The sequence below is a fragment of the Phyllobates terribilis genome, unplaced genomic scaffold (genome assembly GCF_046119375.1).
Source record: "Phyllobates terribilis strain yellow unplaced genomic scaffold, ASM4611937v1 Scaffold_5__5_contigs__length_657084704, whole genome shotgun sequence".
In the NCBI taxonomy this organism is placed as follows: domain Eukaryota; kingdom Metazoa; phylum Chordata; class Amphibia; order Anura; family Dendrobatidae; genus Phyllobates; species Phyllobates terribilis.
In genome coordinates, this window is record NW_027362765.1 from 371,424,600 (window position 1) to 371,443,984 (window position 19,385).

At 48.2% G+C, this 19,385-nt stretch overlaps 1 protein-coding gene across 5 annotated transcripts in view; it reads right to left on the reverse strand.

The window, feature by feature from the left end:
- Positions 1-19,385, reverse strand: part of FAM131B (family with sequence similarity 131 member B) — a 281,063-nt gene that overhangs the window by 38,704 nt on the left and 222,974 nt on the right. For 2 of the 5 annotated variants that reach the window (XM_073684775.1, XM_073684776.1), the window contains 3 exons: positions 9,408-9,440; positions 6,166-6,259; positions 5,877-6,062 (listed from right to left, as the gene is read on the reverse strand). In XM_073684775.1, coding sequence (XP_073540876.1) covers positions 5,877-6,062; positions 6,166-6,259; positions 9,408-9,440 — 313 coding nt within the window. Of the gene's footprint in view, positions 1-5,876; positions 6,063-6,165; positions 6,260-9,407; positions 9,441-9,665; positions 9,720-19,385 lie in introns of all 5 variants that reach the window. The other 3 variants (XM_073684777.1, XM_073684778.1, XM_073684774.1) reach the window with 2 other exon arrangements.

The window sequence follows — 19,385 nt, forward strand, 5'->3', positions numbered from 1 at the left end:
CCAGGCCGGTGGTGTTTCCTGCTTTGCCGCGCTCAGGGTTGAGGCGCGTGACGTCACAGGGGTCGCGGCCGCGGCTTCTGCTTGAGGCCTAGTCTGGCACGGTGACGATGCAGCGACGGGCACGGCAGGGGGAATTTCGGGCTCTGCGACGGGGAGCTGGGACAGGTACTCGGTTTCTCGGCTCGGGGTAGAGACGTCCCCTTTACCTGCCTCCGTCCGTTCAGCTCCCTTCTCGGCGCCGTCTCCTGCCTTCATTCCTCCTGCGCCATCCTCAGAGGCGGTCTGTCTCCTCGTCTCGGGCGGCGTGCTCCGCTGACGGGTTCCGGTCTGCTGGGCCATCTCACGGCTCCACTCCGTCAGCGTGTCTTGCTGCACTTGGGCCATCCTCCGTGCGAGGCCCTCCAGCGCGGTCTGTGCACACTCCCGGTCTCGGGGGAGCTGTGCTAGGATCTCCACTAAGCCTAGTGGGGTTGTTGCTTGCAGCAGGCTCCTGACCACTGGGTCGGTGCTGCCTGTCTCTCCCTCCATCTCCGGGTACGCTTTCTCTGGACTCCTCTCCAGACTTCTTGTCTCCGGGTGCGCTCTCTCCAGACTCCTCCAGGCTGCACCCATCTTCGTTCTTTAGTTCTGTCTCCGCCCACATTGAGGGTGGTCCCGGGGCAACTTAGTGATTGTCAGTTCCAGGGGCAGTTCTCTCACGCTGATGGACACTTCCAGCATCACAGTCTCTGTTGGTGGGCGCGGTTTCCGCTTTTGGCGCCATTCTTCGACCTGGCCCACGATGGGAGGTGGCCTTTTGCCACCCTCTGGCACGCCCATAATGGCGTCCGCTCTTCCAAGGCGGGAAATCTTTGGAAATGGCGGGAATCGTCTCCCAGTGGCGGGAAACTCCATGGATGGCGGGAAAAAGCTGCAAATGGCGGACAACCGGCGGGAAACGACCTGTGATGGGGTCCGTTGGCGGGGACCCTCCGGAACCGGCGGGAGACTTCTTTTTGAGGTAACGGTGAACTTTTCTTCAGGCACGCAGTACCCGGTTGTTGCGGGCACGTGATCCTGCTGACTGCGCCAAAGTTGACGCGCCCCCTGGGCCATGTTGTTAGGGATACCCGGAGCCGGATCAGATGGGGGTTGTAGTCTCCGAGTGGCTGTGACCCGGTCCGTGCCCAGGGTGTCAAGCTCAGTGTGTGGCAGTCTTTACAGATGTTATTAGTTCTTAGTGTCGACTACGCCACCCGTTGATTTGCGGTCAATACGGCCGCCGCTGCAGCAGGGTCCGCTGAGGCTGGTGGTATGTGTGCAGCTTCGGGTAGTATAACCCCCAACGGGAGGGGTATAGCCTCAGGGGGTCAGGTGTAGAGGATGGTGGTAGTGGTGATGCAGTGTGGATGATAAGAAGACTCAGAGTCGGGCTGTGCAGTTCAGGGTTTTTACTTACTGCTGTTCTTTTGGTCACTCTGGCCTTGAGTGACCGCCCGAGCCGTGCTGCGTCCACCAGGTCCTGGACTCGGCCAACCCCCAGGCAATTCTGGAGCGTGGTCCTGAGCTCCCTTTCTGACTGTCCTCTCTACTGGCCTTTCTCACCAGGGGTCCACTTGTATCCGGCTCCCTCGGGCCTCTTGGTGGGTGCACCTCTCCGGGGTTCCCTGACCCTATGCCTGGTGTGCCTTCTTAGTGGACTTAGTGAGGGGCTGCTCCACATGAAATGCCGCAGCCTCCGGTTCTTAGCTGAGGGTTGTTTCTCTCCTCCACTAATTTGGGATCCGGTTCCCTTGCGTGCCAACCCTTCACCCTTCTGGTCTAATTCTGGGTTCTTGGGGTTCCTTCTTCTCCCCCTCTGGGTCCTTCTCTTCTCCTCTCTCTTCTCTCCGCAGGCGCTCCTGGACCTCTCTCAGGACTGACTAACCCTCTACAGAAGACTGACTGACCCTGATCTAAGATGGTTCCCACCTTATATACTCCCTCTATGTGTGAGCTCAGGTGACCAGCACCCAATGAGCTCCTAGCATTACCCAGACTGCTCCCCCTATCTGCCTCTACACTACTGGGATGTTCCACCCCCCTCCCACTCCAGCCAGGGACAGACACTGTCGTACCTGCACATATATTGGTGGGAGTACCGTTGTTCTGTCCCCCGGAAATGGGATGTATGTAGTGTATGCAGCTAACTGAGCTCAGTTCCACACTCCATCCTTACCCGGGAGTGGAATATCACACCTCTGGGTTGAGGTGCAATACCCCTGTAGCAGCCGAATCCTCAGGGTGCTACATATGTATATAAATCACCATAGACTGAGGTTCTGCAGCAGCTGAGGTGTATTATGTGGTATATATGTATATAAATCACCATAGACTGAGGTTCTGCAGCAGCTGAGGTGTATTATGTGGTATATATGTATATAAATCACCATAGACTGAGGTTCTGCAGCAGCTGAGGTGTATTATGTGGTATATATGTATATAAATCACCATAGACTGAGGTTCTGCAGCAGCTGAGGTGTATTATGTGGTAAATGTGTATATAAATCACCATAGACTGAGGTTCTGCAGCAGCTGAGGTGTATTATGTGGTATATGTCTATATAAATCACCATAGACTGAGGTTCTGCAGCAGCTGAGGTGTATTATGTGGTAAATGTGTATATAAATCACCATAGACTGAGGTTCTGCAGCAGCTGAGGTGTATTATGTGGTAAATGTGTATATAAATCACCATAGACTGAGGTTCTGCAGCAGCTGAGGTGTATTATGTGGTATATGTGTAGATAAATCACCATAGACTGAGGTTCTGCAGCAGCTGAGGTGTATTATGTGGTATATGTGTAGATAAATCACCATAGACTGAGGTTCTGCAGCAGCTGAGGTGTATTATTTGGTATATGTGTAGATAAATCACCATAGACTGAGGTTCTGCAGCAGCTGAGGTGTATTATGTGGTATATGTGTAGATAAATCACCATAGACTGAGGTTCTGCAGCAGCTGAGGTGTATTATGTGGTATATGTGTAGATAAATCACCATAGACTGAGGTTCTGCAGCAGCTGAGGTGTATTATGTGGTATATGTGTAGATATACACACATACACTCTTGCACACACACATCACTATAGATTTCATAGTACTCCTATGTCAGAGGTGATGTGGAGACATGTGAAGATCTGTCACTGCTGTGGATGTGGTGTGGAGTACAGTGATTGCGCTGCTTTCCACAGAGGAGGACACTGCTCTGTTATTTCCAATACTGGAGTGAGTTTGCAGTGGGCGGGCAAAGTGCGGGGCCGGACGCAGAGGGCGGGGCCGGATGCAGAGGGCGGGGCCAGATGCAGAGGGCGGGGCTGGATGCAGAGGGCGGGGCTGGATGCAGAGGGCGGGGCTGGACACTGAGGCCCGCCAGTGCCAGCTCTGGCTGTGAGGTTAGATAATACAGCACAGAGAGGGAGCTGTCAAGTTTGGTAGAGCCGCAGACAAACAAAGTGGGTGCAGGGAATGAAGTGAAATTCAGGAGGAACGAAAGACAAAAAACAAAACTTGTAGGGGTGTTGTATAGTACAATACAACACAGATTAGCTTAAAAAAAATGGATTTCGTGGTCGGACAACTTCTATAACCTCTGGGCTGTATTGAAGTAAAAGTTACCATCAGTTTTACTGTTGCCAAAGGCTCCTGACTCTCTCTCCCTGTCCTCCCTCTGAACTTACATCATGGGGAACACCATCGCCATCACACTCAGAGGGGACAGTCAAACAGTGGCATTTAAACCCTGCACAATCGCAGCCGTGTGCCTCTCTTTCACTGTGTCACTGAAGCACCAGGCGCCGGCCACCACCAACTCATGCCATGATTTACTGGAGGGTTCCTGCGCACCGGTGCGTTACAGAATTACTAGGAGTCCACCAGGGACAATGGGGCCGGATGTAATACACTAGGGGTGAGGGGCTGGATGTTATACGCTGGGGTGCAATGGGGCTGGATGTAATACACTAGGGGTGAGGGGCTGGATGTTATACACTGGGGTGCAATGGGGCCGGATGTAATACACTAGGGGTGAGGGGCTGGATGTTATACGCTGGGGTGCAATGGGGCCGGATGTAATACACTAGGGGTGAGGGGCTGGATGTTATACACTGGGGTGCAATGGGGCCGGATGTAATACACTAGGGGTGAGGGGCTGGATGTTATACGCTGGGGTGCAATGGGGCCGGATGTAATACACTAGGGGTGAGGGGCTGGATGTTATACACTGGGGTGCAATGGGGCCGGATGTAATACACTAGGGGTGAGGGGCTGGATGTTATACACTGGGGTGCAATGGGGCCGGATGTAATACACTAGGGGTGAGGGGCTGGATGTTATACGCTGGGGTGCAATGGGGCCGGATGTAATACACTAGGGGTGAGGGGCTGGATGTTATACACTGGGGTGCAATGGGGCCGGATGTAATACACTAGGGGTGAGGGGCTGGATGTTATACACTGGGGTGCAATGGGGCCGGATGTAATACACTAGGGGTGAGGGGCTGGATGTTATACACTGGGGTGCAATGGGGCCGGATGTAATACACTAGGGGTGAGGGGCTGGATGTTATACGCTGGGGTGCAATGGGGCCCAATGTTTTATACTGGGGGACAAGGGGCCCAATGTTATACACTGGGGCCAGACGTTATGCACTAGGGTTGAGGTGTTGGATGTTATACACCGGGGGGGGCGGGGGGGGGCAAAAAGGCCGGATGTTATGTACCGGGGTTGAGGGGTTGGATGTTATACACGGGGGGGGGGGGGGGGGGACAATAAGGCCGGATATTATACACTGGGGGAGAGGGGTAGATATTAATCACCAGGGGCAACGGGACTGAACGAGAAATGGCAATGATTACGACGTGCATCATCTACTTTTCTCGTATCTCCTCACCGAGCGCTGACCTGTTGTCGTCAGTGCGGAGCACTCAGCATCGACCATCTATCTCCCATAACGAGAGTGGAGTCAGCACCGACCTCAGACCTCGCAGTCTCTCAGCGCTCAGTACACATTGGGGCAGTTTTATGAAAACTGCCTAAAAGTACTATTATCTTTGTTACCCCTAGCAAAGCAATCACCGTGCAGCTTTCATTTCATTTTCTAATTAGTTGCTATGGACAAAAATGCTAATTTTACTTTTAGACCTTTTTTTTCATAAACTTACCCTATTGTACTCAATGTTGAACCCAAATATGTCACAACTTTTCGCATTAGGTCGGTATCATATTTAAAGGGGTATTCCAAGAATGAAAGTTATTCCTTATCCGTAGAAATGGTTAGAACTTACTGATCTGACCACTGGGATCCCCAGTGATCCTGAGGATGGTTTTGAATGGAGCGGTGGTATGGAAACTCAACCTCAGCTTCATTCACTGTCTACAGTACTACCACAGAAAGCGGAGTATGGCGTGTCTGTACGTACGTGCCGGGATGCATAAACAATACCTGGACTAACACTAGATCACACTGGATTTCCAGAACCTCTCTACGTTCCCCATATTGATTCATACTCAGCTCCGTCAAGAGTACATGTGTTCTCACTGGGGATCAGAGAGTATGCAGCTACCAAGCACCTTAGGCGGCGACCATCTCACATGGGAGCAAAAGAACTGGGCACTATCACAGCAGAAAACCACATAATACTATTCTAAGCTCCAATCAGTAGTTAATTCAGGACATCAAGAGGATATCCAGAACTAGAAAAACAGCTGATTTCTACCAGAAACTGTACACAGGTTGTGTGTGGTATTGCAGTACCAGAAACAACCAGTACACAGGATTGGCGCTGTTTCCAGAAGAAAGCTTCCATGTTAGAGTTTTGTTTTTGGCATTACATTAGTATAATGGATACCATACGCACCGGCCAGGAACCTCGCCTCCTTCTCTCCATCACTCAAGTCAGAGTAAGCGTCGCTGTCCAACTGAGTGCATTTAGTGGTCGGAGGCGGTGGCTGACCCCAAGTTTGCCATTCTAACATATGAGCAACACGTCCTGAACCAATTGCTGTAGGTTTGGTCACATGATCCTTCATCGTTCGAGAGATACCTGCAATGAAAGAGAAGAGGGTTATTATTGTGACTTCATGGTGGAGACAGACGGTCGGCCCAGGTCCGGGTCCGGGTGGAGATCATCACTGAATGTCCAGTACCTTTGACAGAGGATTTGGCGAGAGCACCAATTCCATACGCATTGGAATGTCTCTTCAACCGAGGAAGGATCGAGGTTGTGTCTTCCATTGATAGCTAACAGACAGATCATAAGAGAGAGAGAGGAAATAATCCTTCAAGGAACGAGATAGACTAGAAGACTATAAAGATAGAGAGACAGGACAGGATCGAGAGACGGACAGACATGAGACAGGTTCTGCTCGGAGCCAAGAGAGGTGGATACAGAGGTCGTTGAGTGACGATGTAATCTCGCTGTGACAGTGAAAGAGAGAAAGTGATAAAATGTGCAAAAAAGAGAGTGTGAGCCAGTGGGGGGACGGTGAGAGGTACGCTAATGGTGGCCGGACATGGTGCGGATTCTCTTAAAATTCACCAAGAAGGTGTTACTTTTGGAGACATTTTTTGGTATCTCAGTTGGGTGGGTTTCCAACTTGGACTTGGCTGCTTCATTATCTCCTATAGAGATCACTGGAAGGAGAGATGTCAACTTTTTACCTGGAAGGAGGACTAGCACCCCCATTCTGGTGATCACTGGAAATACCAGCAAATCAGACATTTATGCCATGTTAAATCTGCCTTGAATCTTAAGAAACACTGCACATGTCCAGCTTAAAGGGGTTTTTCGCGACTTAGATATTGATGGTCCTTAAAAGGGCAATAGAACAGTTCACAAAAGTGGGGGAAAAATTGGATTACCTTTAGGTATTCCACCTTCTGACACAACCACAATCCGCTGATTGAAGTGGCTTTGGTGTTCTATATATATAATTTACCAATCACAGCGCCATGAGTTTTGTAGTGGTTATTTTTGGTACTGCAGTTCTCTGCACTTCTGTGTTATTGAAGTGAATGGGACTGAGCTGCAATATCAGGTGCAGCACCAAACATTTTGTAGTGGCTATACTTGGTACTGCAGCTTCACGAAAGTGATTTGGATTAATTACAGGCACAGGACAGCTGATTGGTTGGGGCTCAGTAAGTTGCATCCCCACCAATTTAATATTTAATACTGAGGATAAAACATCATTATCAAAGTCTCGGAGAACCCCTTTAACTAAAAAAAAAAATTGATTTGTATATTTTAGACATAGTGATTAGAAGAGAAAGAAGTTCAGAAGTGTTCTTACCTATCAAGTCATCATTATAAATAAAAAAAAATGTTATTTATGTTTTTTATTCCTGTGACTACTCGGGAAACCATCAGCAAGCTTTTAACATTTTTGCTGCCTTTAGAGATATGGAAAATCCACCAAAAATGGATGTAGAAAAAGTGCAAGTGTGGACTTCATTGGATTGTATAACATTAGGCAAATATGACTTCCAAAAACAGGACCACCGCTGTCCATAGGTTGTAGGTCAGCCTCTATTCACGTCACTGGTCGGGAAATATGATGCCAGACACAACTCATGGACAGGTATATTATAGCTGTGGCCGAAATACTGTCCCTGCAGTGGCATCAATATGGTAACATTCCTTTAATCTGGCATTAATGGGGCCTGTTGGGTCTGATAGTCAGACGTTTTGGATTATCAGACGTTCGTAAAAAAGTAGGTAAAGATTTTACTACTAATATGTCTGACTAAGCAATCTCCTTACATACTTTGGAGATGGGAGTGTTAAAGGGAACCTGTCATCTGAGTCATGTAGCCCAAACCATGGGTAGCCTGAATCAGATCCTGGCTGCATGATTGCAACCAGCTATATAGCCCTGTGAAACGCTCGGCAATGCAGAGAATACATAGTTTAACCCTTTCACGACCAATGACGTATATTTACGTTATCATCTGCCTTTGAGGCATGTCACAAATCCCACCCATCTGTGCCCCTGTCATGTGATCGTGGGGCGCCAATGGGTTCTCATGACAGCTAAGAGTCCCCGTGCTTGTCATCACAAGCTTCCTGTGAACGCCGGTCTGTGGCCGACATTCATAGGAGATTGTGATTTTTGTTATACATAGCAGGGCTATAGCACAGGTGATCAGATGATCAGCTTCAAGCCTATTATTAAATAAAGTAAAAAGTAAAAAAAAAAAAGTTTTAAAAAAAAGTTTTAAAAAATAAAAAAACAAAAAAGTTCAAATCACCCCGTTTCCCCATTAAAAATAAAACAATTTTAAAAAATATGCATATTTGATATCGCTCCATTCAGAAACGTCCGGTCTATCAAAATATAAAATAAATTAATCCAATTGGTAAACGGCGTAATGAAAAAAAAAATCAATTCCCAAAACTACGTTTTTTGGTCGCTGCAACATTGCAATAAAATGCAATAAAAGGTGATCAAAACATTGTATCCAATAAAAACGACAGCTCAGGGCACAAAAAATAAGCCCTCACACAACAGCCCCAGACCCCAAAAATGGAGACTCTACGAGTCTCGAAAAATGGTGACAAACACAAAAACTTTTTTTCATACAAATTTCCGAAATTTTTTCACCACTTAAATCTAAAAAGAATCTCTACATGTTTGGTGTCCGCGTACTTGTACTGACCTGGAGAATCATATTGCCAGGTCAGTTTTACCATATAATGAACATGGTAAATAAAAAATTCAAAAAACAATTGTGGAATTGTACTTTTTTTTGCAATTTCACTGCACTTTGAATTTTTTTTTCTCGTTTTCCAGTACGCTACGTGATAAAATCAATGGTGTCATTGAATAGTACAATTTGTCCTGCAAAAAAAAAAAAGCCCTCCTATTGAAGGAAAAATAAAAAAGTTATGGCTCTTGGAAGAAGAGAAGAATAAAACAAAAAAGTGAAAATCGCTTGGTGTTGAAGAGGTTAAAGATCCAGCTGGAGACCATGACTGGAGCCAGGAACAGTCTGGCACCTCTCCCGGGGGTGCTTCTTCACAATGCTGCTACAGTGATTGACAGGTCTTTACCATAGTGAGTGACCTGTCAGTCACCCGGAGCAGCACTGGGAAAAGCCAACTGGGGGCAGCGCTGGACTTGTCTACTCTCTGCCTATGGTCCCCAGCCACGGGGTCTTTAAAGTATATTTTTGCAATCGTGCAGCCAGTATCAGATTCATGCTACCCACGTTTTGGGCAGTGTGAAACAAATTATAGGTTCCTTCTAATGTAAAGATGCTTGTGGAAAGTAAAGCAACGTGAGACAGTGAGTGCAGAGATATTTGAGACAGTGAGTGCAGAGATATGTGAGACAGTGAGTGCAGAGCTACAGAGAGAAGAGATAGGCAGGGTTAATGCTGGACTCACATTAATTCCGTCCCAGGAAAAGTCTGTTCGTGTCTGAGAGAGAGGGAGAACAGTCACATGAGAGGCAACAAAGAACCAGACAAAGCAAATGTGAGAAAGACCGAGAAGACGATGGACAAGAGAGGAAGAACGAGAAAGAGGAAGAGTGAGAGAGCGGGGTGAGAGAAAGGAGAGATAGATATGAAGTAGATAGATATATAGATAGATAATAGATAGATAAAAGGCCCAACTATTTTGGGCTGAAAAGTTGCTGCTTACATGAGCAAATAAAGTCCGTTTTTTTTGCACAAGAACTGGAGTGCTGCCTCTCGTCTGGAATTTAGATAGATATGAGAGAGATAAATATAAGAGATAGAAAGGTAGAGATAAAGAGATAGAAAGAAAAAGAAATTTGGGGATAGAAAGAAAGTTGGGTATATACAGTGCCTTGAAAAAGTATTCATTCTTCATTAACTTTTCCACATTTTTTCACGTTACACCCACAAGCTTAAATGCATTTTATTGGGATTTTATGTGAAACCAACACTAAGTAGCGAGTATTTATGAAGTGTAAAGGAAGTTACATAATTAGTAGCTTGAGTTCACCTGGGTGTAATTTCTTCTCAGTATAACTACAGCTGTTCTGTGAAGGCCTCAGAGATTTGAGAACATTAGGGATCAAACAGCATCATGAAAATGAAGGAGCACACCAGACAGGTCAGGGATAAAGTTGTGGAGAAGAGTAAAGCAGGGTTTATTTATTTAATGGCCTTTGGCTCGATCTCGAGTCATGGCGGCTTCATGGTTGAAAGCTCTATAGGATAATCGATCTTGTGCAAGCCTAGATACGTCCACCAGGGTCCACCTTTTCCGTCATTATTTTAATTGTATCAAGCCATCGGTTTGCTGGTCTTCCTCTAAGCCTAGTTCCTTTTATTATTCCGACCATGATGTCCTTCTCCAGTGATTGCTCTCTTTGTATGATATGTCCAATGTAGGCAAGTGGTAGCTTTGTGATCTTTGCTTCCAATGACATGTCTGGCTTGATTTGTTCCAAGATTGATTTGTTTGTTCTTCCTGCCATCCATGGTATTGATCACATCCTTAGGTTATTAAAATAATAGCCCAATCTCTGAACATCTAACGGAGCACTGTTCAATCCATCATCCAAAAATGGAAGGAGTATGGCACAATGGCAAACCTCCCAAGACATGGTCGTCCACCTAAACTGACATCCCAAGCAAGGAGAGCACTAATTATAGAAGCTGCCAAGAGGCCGATGGTCACCGGAGGAGCAGCAAATATCTACCACTCAGGCGGGAGAATCCGTCCTCAGGACAACTATTAGTCGTATACTCCACAAATCTGGCCTTTACAAAAGAACAGCAAAAAGAAAGACATTTTTGAAAGCAAGCCATAAGAAATCCCGTTTGCAGTTTGCAAAAAGCCATGTAGGGGACACAGTGAGAATGTGGAGGAAGGTGATCTACTCAGATGAGACCAAAGTAGAACTTTTTGAGCTAAATGCAAAATTCTATGTGTGGTGGAAAACTAAAACTGCACATCGCCCTGAGAACACCATCCCCACCGTCACACATGGTGGTGGCTGCATCGGGCTGTGGGGAGGCCTTTCTTCAGCAAAGGCAAGGAAGCTGGTCAGAGTTGATGGGGAGATGAATTGAGCTAAATACAGGACAATCCTGGAGGAAAACCTGTTAGTGGCTGCAAAAGACTTGAGACGGGGGCATAAGTTGACCTTCCAGCAGGACAACTACCCTAAACATCCTGCCAGAGCTACAATGGAGGGTTTAGATCAGAGCATATTTTTGTGTGTGTGAAAGACCCAGTCACAGTCCAGACCTAAAACCAATGAGAATCTGTGGCAAGATGTGAAAATTGCTGATCACAGACATCTCCATACAATCTCACTGAGCGAGAGCGATTGTGCAAAGAAGACGGGCAAAATGTCACCTCTAGATGTGCAAAGCTGATAGAGACAGACCCCAAAAGACTACAGCAGAAATTGTAGCGAAAGGTGGTCCTACAAAGTACTGACTCAGGAGGGATGAATACAAATGCAAGGAACAATATTCAGGTTTCTATAAATATTTAGAAAACCCTGTATCATTTCCTTAATATTTTACAAATACTTTCTACTTTGTGTTGGTATCACATAAAATCCCAATAAAATACTTTTACGTTTGAGGGTGTAACGTGAAAAAAATGTGGAAAAGTTCACAGGGTGTGAAGACTTTTTCAAGGCGCTGTAGAAGATTATTTAAAGTTCGTTGTTTTGGATTGTTACGAAGAGTGGAAATAAAAGACATAAGAGGAGGGAGAGAAAGACCTTAGATGGTTTGTGCCAAGTTTGGAAGTTATCCTCTTTCCTTTAGATGTCGGATAGCTTTCTAATTGTTGAGGGTCCAACTAATGGGATCCCAAGAAGGAGGCTCTTAAGATATCTAGCAGTCCCATAGAGCATGTCCAACCTCAACTTCCTTGGGATTAGTGGGGGTCCCAGTGGTTGGCCCTTCAGCGATCAGGATATTATGAAGATGTTATGAATAGGGGATAACTACCAAATGTGGCACAAAACTTTTAAGGGCCATAAAGGAGCGTAATAGGAAGGGAGGGGGTAAGATAAAGACAGAGACAAACATTGGAAAGCTATAGAGAGAGAGAGCACAGATAGACATAGACTGTTCTATACAGTAACACAGAGAAGATGAACAGAACGTAACACACAAGTATAAATCTATACATTATACCCACATGCAGTGACTGATACATCTGACACATTACATTCACTTGTACAGAAAAACAATCACATCCTTATAAAATGTAATACTACAAAATATTTTGACCAAAAGTTTAAATTTACATGAAATGCTGGGTGAGTTTTCATTACATTTTATATCAACTTAAATGCAAAATATCAAATTGTGAAGTTTTAACTGGATCTTTCTGATCTGATATCGGAGGGCTTTATCAGGAATGTGTAGTTGTCCGCGACATGATTCAGAATTTACATATTAAAAGCTGTTTAACTGCTGTAAGGACTCATTAAGTCCTGCCTATCTCACCCACTCAAAAAGAAACCCTGTAAACCCTGCTTTCTACAGCCACTGATACGGAAAGGCTGTGAGTCCTGCCTCCCTGCCCACTCATAAGGGCTAGGAGTCCTGCCTCCCTGCCCACTCATAAAGCCTAGGAGTCCTGCCTCCCTGCCTGCTCATAAAGCCTAGGAGTCCTGCCTCCCTGCCTGCTCATAAAGCCTAGGAGTCCTGCCTCCCTGCCTGCTCATAAAGCCTAGGAGTCCTGCCTCCCTGCCTGCTCATAAAGCCTAGGAGTCCTGCCTCCCTGCCTGCTCATAAAGCCTAGTAGTCCTGCCTCCTTGTTCGCTCATAGAGCCTAGTAGTCCTGCCTCCCTGCCCGATCATAAAGCCTATGAGTACTCCCTCCCTACCCGATCATAAAGCATAGGAGTCCTGCCTCCTTGTTCGCTCATAGATCCTAGGAGTCCTGCCTCCCTGCCCGATCATAAAGCCTAGGAGTCCTGCCTCCCTGCCCGCTCATAAAGCCTAGGAGTACTGCCTCTCTTCCCACTCATAAAGCCTAGGAGTCCTGCCTCCCTGCCCACTCATAAAGCCTAGGAGTCCTGCCTCCCTGCCCGCTCATAAAGCCTAGGAGTCCTGCCTCCCTTCCCACTCATAAAGCCGAGAAGTCCTGCCTCCCTGCCCACTCATAAAGCCTAGGAGTCCTGCCTCCCTGCCCACTCATAAAGCCTAGTAGTCCTGCCTCCCTGCCCACTCATAAAGCCTAGGAGTCCTGCCTCCCTGCCCGCTCATAAAGCCTAGCAGTCCTGCCTCATTGTTCGCTCATAGAGCCTAGGAGTCCTGCCTCCCTGCCCGATCATAAAGCCTAGGAGTACTGCCTCCCTTCCCACTCATAAAGCCTAGGAGTCCTGCCTCCCTGCCCGCTCATAAAACCTAGGAGTCCTGCCTCCCTGCCCACTCATAAAGCCTAGGAGTCGTGCCTCCCTGCCCACTCATAAAGCCTAGGAGTCCTGCCTCTCTGCCCACTCATAAAGCCTAGGAGTCCTGCCTCCCTACCCACTCATAAAGCCTAGGAGTCCTGCCTCCCTGCCCACTCATAAAGCCTAGGAGTCCTGCCTCCCTGCCCACCCATAAAGCCTAGGAGTACTGCCTCCCTTCCCACTCATAAAGCCTAGGAGTCCTGCCTCCCTGCCCACTCATAAAGCCTAGGAGTCCTGCCTCCCTGCCCGCTCATAAAGCCTAGGAGTGCTGCCTCCCTTCCCACTCATAAAGCCTAGGAGTCCTTCGTCCCTGCCCGCTCAAAAAACCTAGGAGTCCTGCCTCCCTGCCCACTCATAAAGCCTAGGAGTCCTGCCTCCCTGCCCACTCATAAAGCCTAGGAGTCCTGCCTCCCTGCCCGCTCATAAAGCCTAGGAGTCCTGCCTCCCTGCCCACTCATAAAGCCTAGGAGTACTGCCTCCCTGCCCGCTCATAAAGCCTAGGAGTCCTGCCTCCCTGCCCACTCATAAAGCCTAGGAGTACTGCCTCCCTTCCCACTTATAAAGCCTAGGAGTCCTGCCTCCCTGCCCACTCATAAAGCCTAGGAGTACTGCCTCCCTTCCCACTCATAAAGCCTAGGAGTCCTGCCTCCCTGCGCGATCATAAAGCCTATGAGTACTGCCTCCCTGCCCGCTCATAAAGCCTAGGAGTCCTGCCTCCCTGCCCACTCATAAAGCCTAGGAGTACTGCCTCCCTTCCCACTCATAAAGCCTAGGAGTCCTGCCTCCCTGCCCACTCATAAAGCCTAGGAGTCCTGCCTCCCTGCCCGCTCATAAAGCCTAGGAGTGCTGCCTCCCTTCCCACTCATAAAGCCTAGGAGTCCTTCGTCCCTGCCCGCTCAAAAAACCTAGGAGTCCTGCCTCCCTGCCCACTCATAAAGCCTAGGAGTCCTGCCTCCCTGCCCACTCATAAAGCCTAGGAGTCCTGCCTCCCTGCCCGCTCATAAAGCCTAGGAGTCCTGCCTCCCTGCCCACTCATAAAGCCTAGGAGTACTGCCTCCCTGCCCGCTCATAAAGCCTAGGAGTCCTGCCTCCCTGCCCACTCATAAAGCCTAGGAGTACTGCCTCCCTTCCCACTTATAAAGCCTAGGAGTCCTGCCTCCCTGCCCACTCATAAAGCCTAGGAGTACTGCCTCCCTTCCCACTCATAAAGCCTAGGAGTCCTGCCTCCCTGCGCGATCATAAAGCCTATGAGTACTGCCTCCCTGCCCGCTCATAAAGCCTAGGAGTCCTGCCTCCCTGCCCACTCATAAAGCCTAGGAGTACTGCCTCCCTTCCCACTTATAAAGCCTAGGAGTCCTGCCTCCCTGCCCGCTCATAAAGCCTAGGAGTACTGCCTCCCTTCCCACTCATAACGCCTAGGAGTCCTGCCTCCCTGGCTGCTCATAAAGCCTAGAAGTCTTGCCTCCCTGCCTGCTCATAAAGCCTAGGAGTCCTGCCTCCCTGCCCACTCATAAAGCCTAGGAGTCCTGCCTCCCTGCCCGCTCATAAAGCCTAGGAATCCTGCCTCCCTTCCCACTCATAACGCCTAGGAGTCCTGCCTCCCTGGCTGCTCATAAAGCCAAGGAGTCCTGCCTCCCTGCCCACTCATAAAGCCTAGGAGTACTGCCTCCCTTCCCACGCATAATGCCTAGAAGTCCTGCCTCCCTGGCTGCTCATAAAACCTAGGAGTCCTGCCTCCTTGTTCGCTCATAGAGCCTAGGAGTCCTGCCTCTCTGCCCGCTAATAAAGCCTATAAGTCCTGCCTCTGTGCCCGATCATAAAGCCTAGGAGTACTGCCTACCTTCCCACTCATAACGCCTAGGAGTCCTGCCTCCCTGGCTGCTCATAAAGCCTAGGAGTACTGCCTCCCTTCCCATGCATAACGCCTAGGAGTCCTGCCTCCCTGGCTGCTCATAAAACCTAGGAGTCCTGCCTCCCTGGCTGCTCATAAAGCCTAGGAGTCCTGCCTCCCTGCCCGCCCATAAAGCCTAGGAGTCCTGCCTCCCTGCCCACTCATAAAGGCTAGGAGTCCTTCCTCCCTGCCCGCTCATAAAGCCTAGGAGTCCTGCCTCAGTGCCCACTCATAAAGCCTAGGAGTCCTGCCTCCCTGCCCACTCATAAAGGCTAGGAGTCCTTCCTCCCTGCCCGCTCATAAAGCCAAGGAGTCCTTCCTCCCTGCCCGCTCATAAAGCCTAGGAGTCCTGCCTCCCTGGCTGCTCATAAAGCCAAGGAGTCCTTCCTCCCTGCCCGCTCATAAAGCCTAGGAGTCCTGTCTCCCTGCCCACTCATAAAGCCTAGGAGTCCTGTCTCCCTGCCCACTCATAAAGCCTAGGAGTCCTTCCTCCCTGCCCGCTCATAAAGCCTAGGAGTCCTGTCTCCCTGCCCACTCATAAAGCCTAGGAGTCCTGTCTCCCTGCCCACTCATAAAGCCAAGGAGTCCTTCCTCCCTGCCCGCTCATAAAGCCTAGGAGTCCTGTCTCCCTGCCCACTCATAAAGCCTAGGAGTCCTTCCTCCCTGCCCGCTCATAAAGCTTAGGAGTCCTGCATCCCTGGCTGCTCATAAAGCCAAGGAGTCCTTCCTCCCTGCCCGTTTATAAAGCCTAGGAGTACTGCCTCCCTGCCCACTCATAAAACCTAGGAGTCCCGCCTCCCTGCCCACTCATAACGCCTAGGAGTCCTGCCTCTCTGCCCGCTCATAAAGCCTAGGAGTCCTGCCTCCCTGCCCACTCATAAAGCCTAGGAGTCCTGCCTCTCTGCCCGCTCATAAAGCCTAGGAGTCCTGCCTCTCTGCCCGCTCATAAAGCCTAGGAGTCCTTCCTCCCTGCCCGCTCATAAAGCCTAGGAGTACTGCCTCCCTGCCCACTCATAAAGCCTAGGAGTCCTGCCTCCCTGGCTGCTCATAAAGCCTAGGAGTCCTGCCTCCCTGCCCACTCATAACGCCTAGGAGTCCTGCCTCTCTGCCCGCTCATAAAGCCTAGGAGTCCTGCCTCCCTGCCCACTCATAAAGCCTAGGAGTCCTTCCTCCCTGCCCGCTCATAACGCCTAGGAGTCCTGCCTCTCTGCCCGCTCATAAAGCCTAGGAGTCCTGCCTCCCTGCCCACTCATAACACCTAGGAGTCCTGCCTCCCTGGCTGCTCATAAAGCCAAGGAGTCCTTCCTCCCTGCCCACTCATAAAGTCTAGGAGTCCTTCCTCCCTGCCCGCTCATAAAGCCTAGGAGTACTGCCTCCCTTCCCACGCATAATGCCTAGGAGTCCTGCCTCCCTGCCCGCTCATAAAGCCTAGGAGTCCTGCCTCCCTGCCCGATCATAAAGCCTAGGAGTCCTGCTTTCTTGCCCGCTCATAGAGAAAGCCTATGAGCCCTTATTCTCATGCACAGTCATACAGGAAGCCTGGGGTTGCTTCTTTAGCCCACACACGGTGTTTGCAAGCCTCCACCTCATATATATGCAGGATCACTGTGGGCGACGAGCAGGAGTCACAGGGAGAGGATGGTGTCGGACCTCAGGCCCTGCACCAGGCATAACAAAGCTGTAACAGATCAGATTCTTTGTTGTTGATGATTAGTAGAAGAGACGATCTGTTATGGCGGCAACAATTCAAGTGGATTTATTTAACAGCCCCTTAGTGGATCTGTGAGGACAAGTCTTTAACAGCAAACCTGGGATTCCCCCTGGGCTGATTGGCTGAGAGGGATCACATGTCAGGCTCCACGTTACTTTTAGAACTGGATGGTTGATCCCATTTACCTAATCAACTGGAAAAGGAGAGAACGATTTGCCTTTAGCATACACTTTCTTTTGCCCCCCTAATTTGGCCTTCAGGAGCAGCATTAATAAAGGGTATCTATCTCCAAGTTTCTGCTCCCCCTTCTGAGAGCAACACGATGTAGGGGCAGAGACCCTGATTCCAGTGATGTGTCACTTACTGGGCTTCTTGCTGCAGTTTTGATAAAATCTCTGTTTTCTCTGCAGCAGATCTAGCAGTTCTCTAAATGCTGAGCTATGTATAACCCCTCCCACTTCGCTGATTGGCCGCTTTATGTGTACACTGTGCATAGGCAGAAAAATGCCTATCAGTGGTGGGGTGCAGGACTACATGGCGGCAGATTTACTAGTCCTCTAGCGATAATCTCCTGATAATAAAAGTTCTTTTATCAAAACTATAGCAAGCCGCCCCTTAAATGACACATCAACTGGAATCAGGGTCTCTGCTTCTACAGATTAGGTGCCAAAACCTGGTGGCACCTAAAGTGCCTTTAAATTGCTTTAGTATTTTACATTTTCTTGTGTTGAGATGTCTGCTTTAGTGACAGGTCCATTAGTACTTACAACATAAGACACCAAGGCTTTTGGACCTGGGGACATAAGTGCAAGTCCCAAGGCAACATATTCACATTATCTCATGTATCAATCTTGTCGCAACAGAAACATGGTAGAAAATACGTCCTATAATGTGCACCATATTTATCAATGTATCGTTTCCTCCATCCAAGGCGCCTTCTCGCTGCTAACAATGGATGGGTCAGTTCTGGGCAACTGCAACATTGTGATACATCTATCAAGCCACAACATCAAACAGAGTACAGAATCCCAGAGCTGAAGACAGAGCCTTAATGATCAAAGTCCGTATTCCAAATCTGCCTGATAACAGAGAGAGATAACCTTGACATCAAAATAAATAGCAGGCACACAAATAAGGGATGTTTCATTAAAGGCGATGTCTCAGCAAAGACGAAGATGAGCTATTACTAGGATGTGCTGATGAGGTGGGCAGTCGAGAGGTAGCTGAGCAGATACTTTATCTCCTGTAGGCTTCGGCAGACTCCCGGGTGGTAGAGATGAGCAAATCCACTTCGAATTTGCCTCAGATTTCACAAAAATATTCAGATTTGCCAGAATCTATTTTATTTTGCATTGAGATTTGCACGGATTCAACAAAATAGCGGCTAGAACGCACAGAAAGGAGTTAAAAGAAATGTAAAAAAAAAATGAATATTCACCTGGCTCTCACCTGTATTCTTGGGTGCTGTCACAGGTGTGCCCTTTACGGTGCCATCTTCGGCACTGACATTATGAGACTGCGCAGGAGACATTGCTGGGCACTGAAAAAGGCACTGGAAGATGCCGAAGACCGCAACCAGACCGGACAGGTGAAGGAACGGGATTAGACTGGGGCAGGACTTTGTGGTAGGGGAGGTGAGGGCCGTGTAAGTATGTTTTTTGTTTTTTTTTTACATATATTTAGTATTCAATGTGTATGAAATTTCATTCTCAAATATCACAAATTTAGAATTTCAGGTGAAGAAAACTGAAATAACAATAAGCGCAGTAGGGTTTTATCCGAGTAAAAGTGGGGAGACCTAAGGCAATGGCGCTCACCTAGCATTCGAAGTTCAAAACTTCTTCATCGGGACAAAATACGTCTTTGTGGTTTGTCCTGATGAAGAAGTTTTGAACCTCGAAATGCGCTGACAAATAAACCGCATTTCTGGATACCATTTATCTTCCATCTTTGATCTACTGGAGGTGTAGAATTAACCCGTCCATTCCATTTTATAGTTAATATCAATTGTGGGTACGCAGCAGCCTTAAACTTATCAGTGGTTGCGGTTCACAACCAAACCAGGTGAGTACCATTGGTGGTGCAGAATTAACCCTTTAATTCAATTTAAATTTAGAATTTTTAACAGATTCGCTCATCACGACTGAATTACACTCAGTGGCCACCAATGTGGCCACATAAAACAGCGATAGACCAAGCAGCTCTGTGTTTTCTCAGTGCCGCACAACTTTGCTACAGTGATGTGAAAAAGTGTTTGCCCCCTTCCTGACTTCTTATTCTTTTGCATGTTTGTCACACTTAAATGTTTCAGATTACAAAACAAATTTAAACATTGGAGAAAGATAACACGAAATGCAGTTT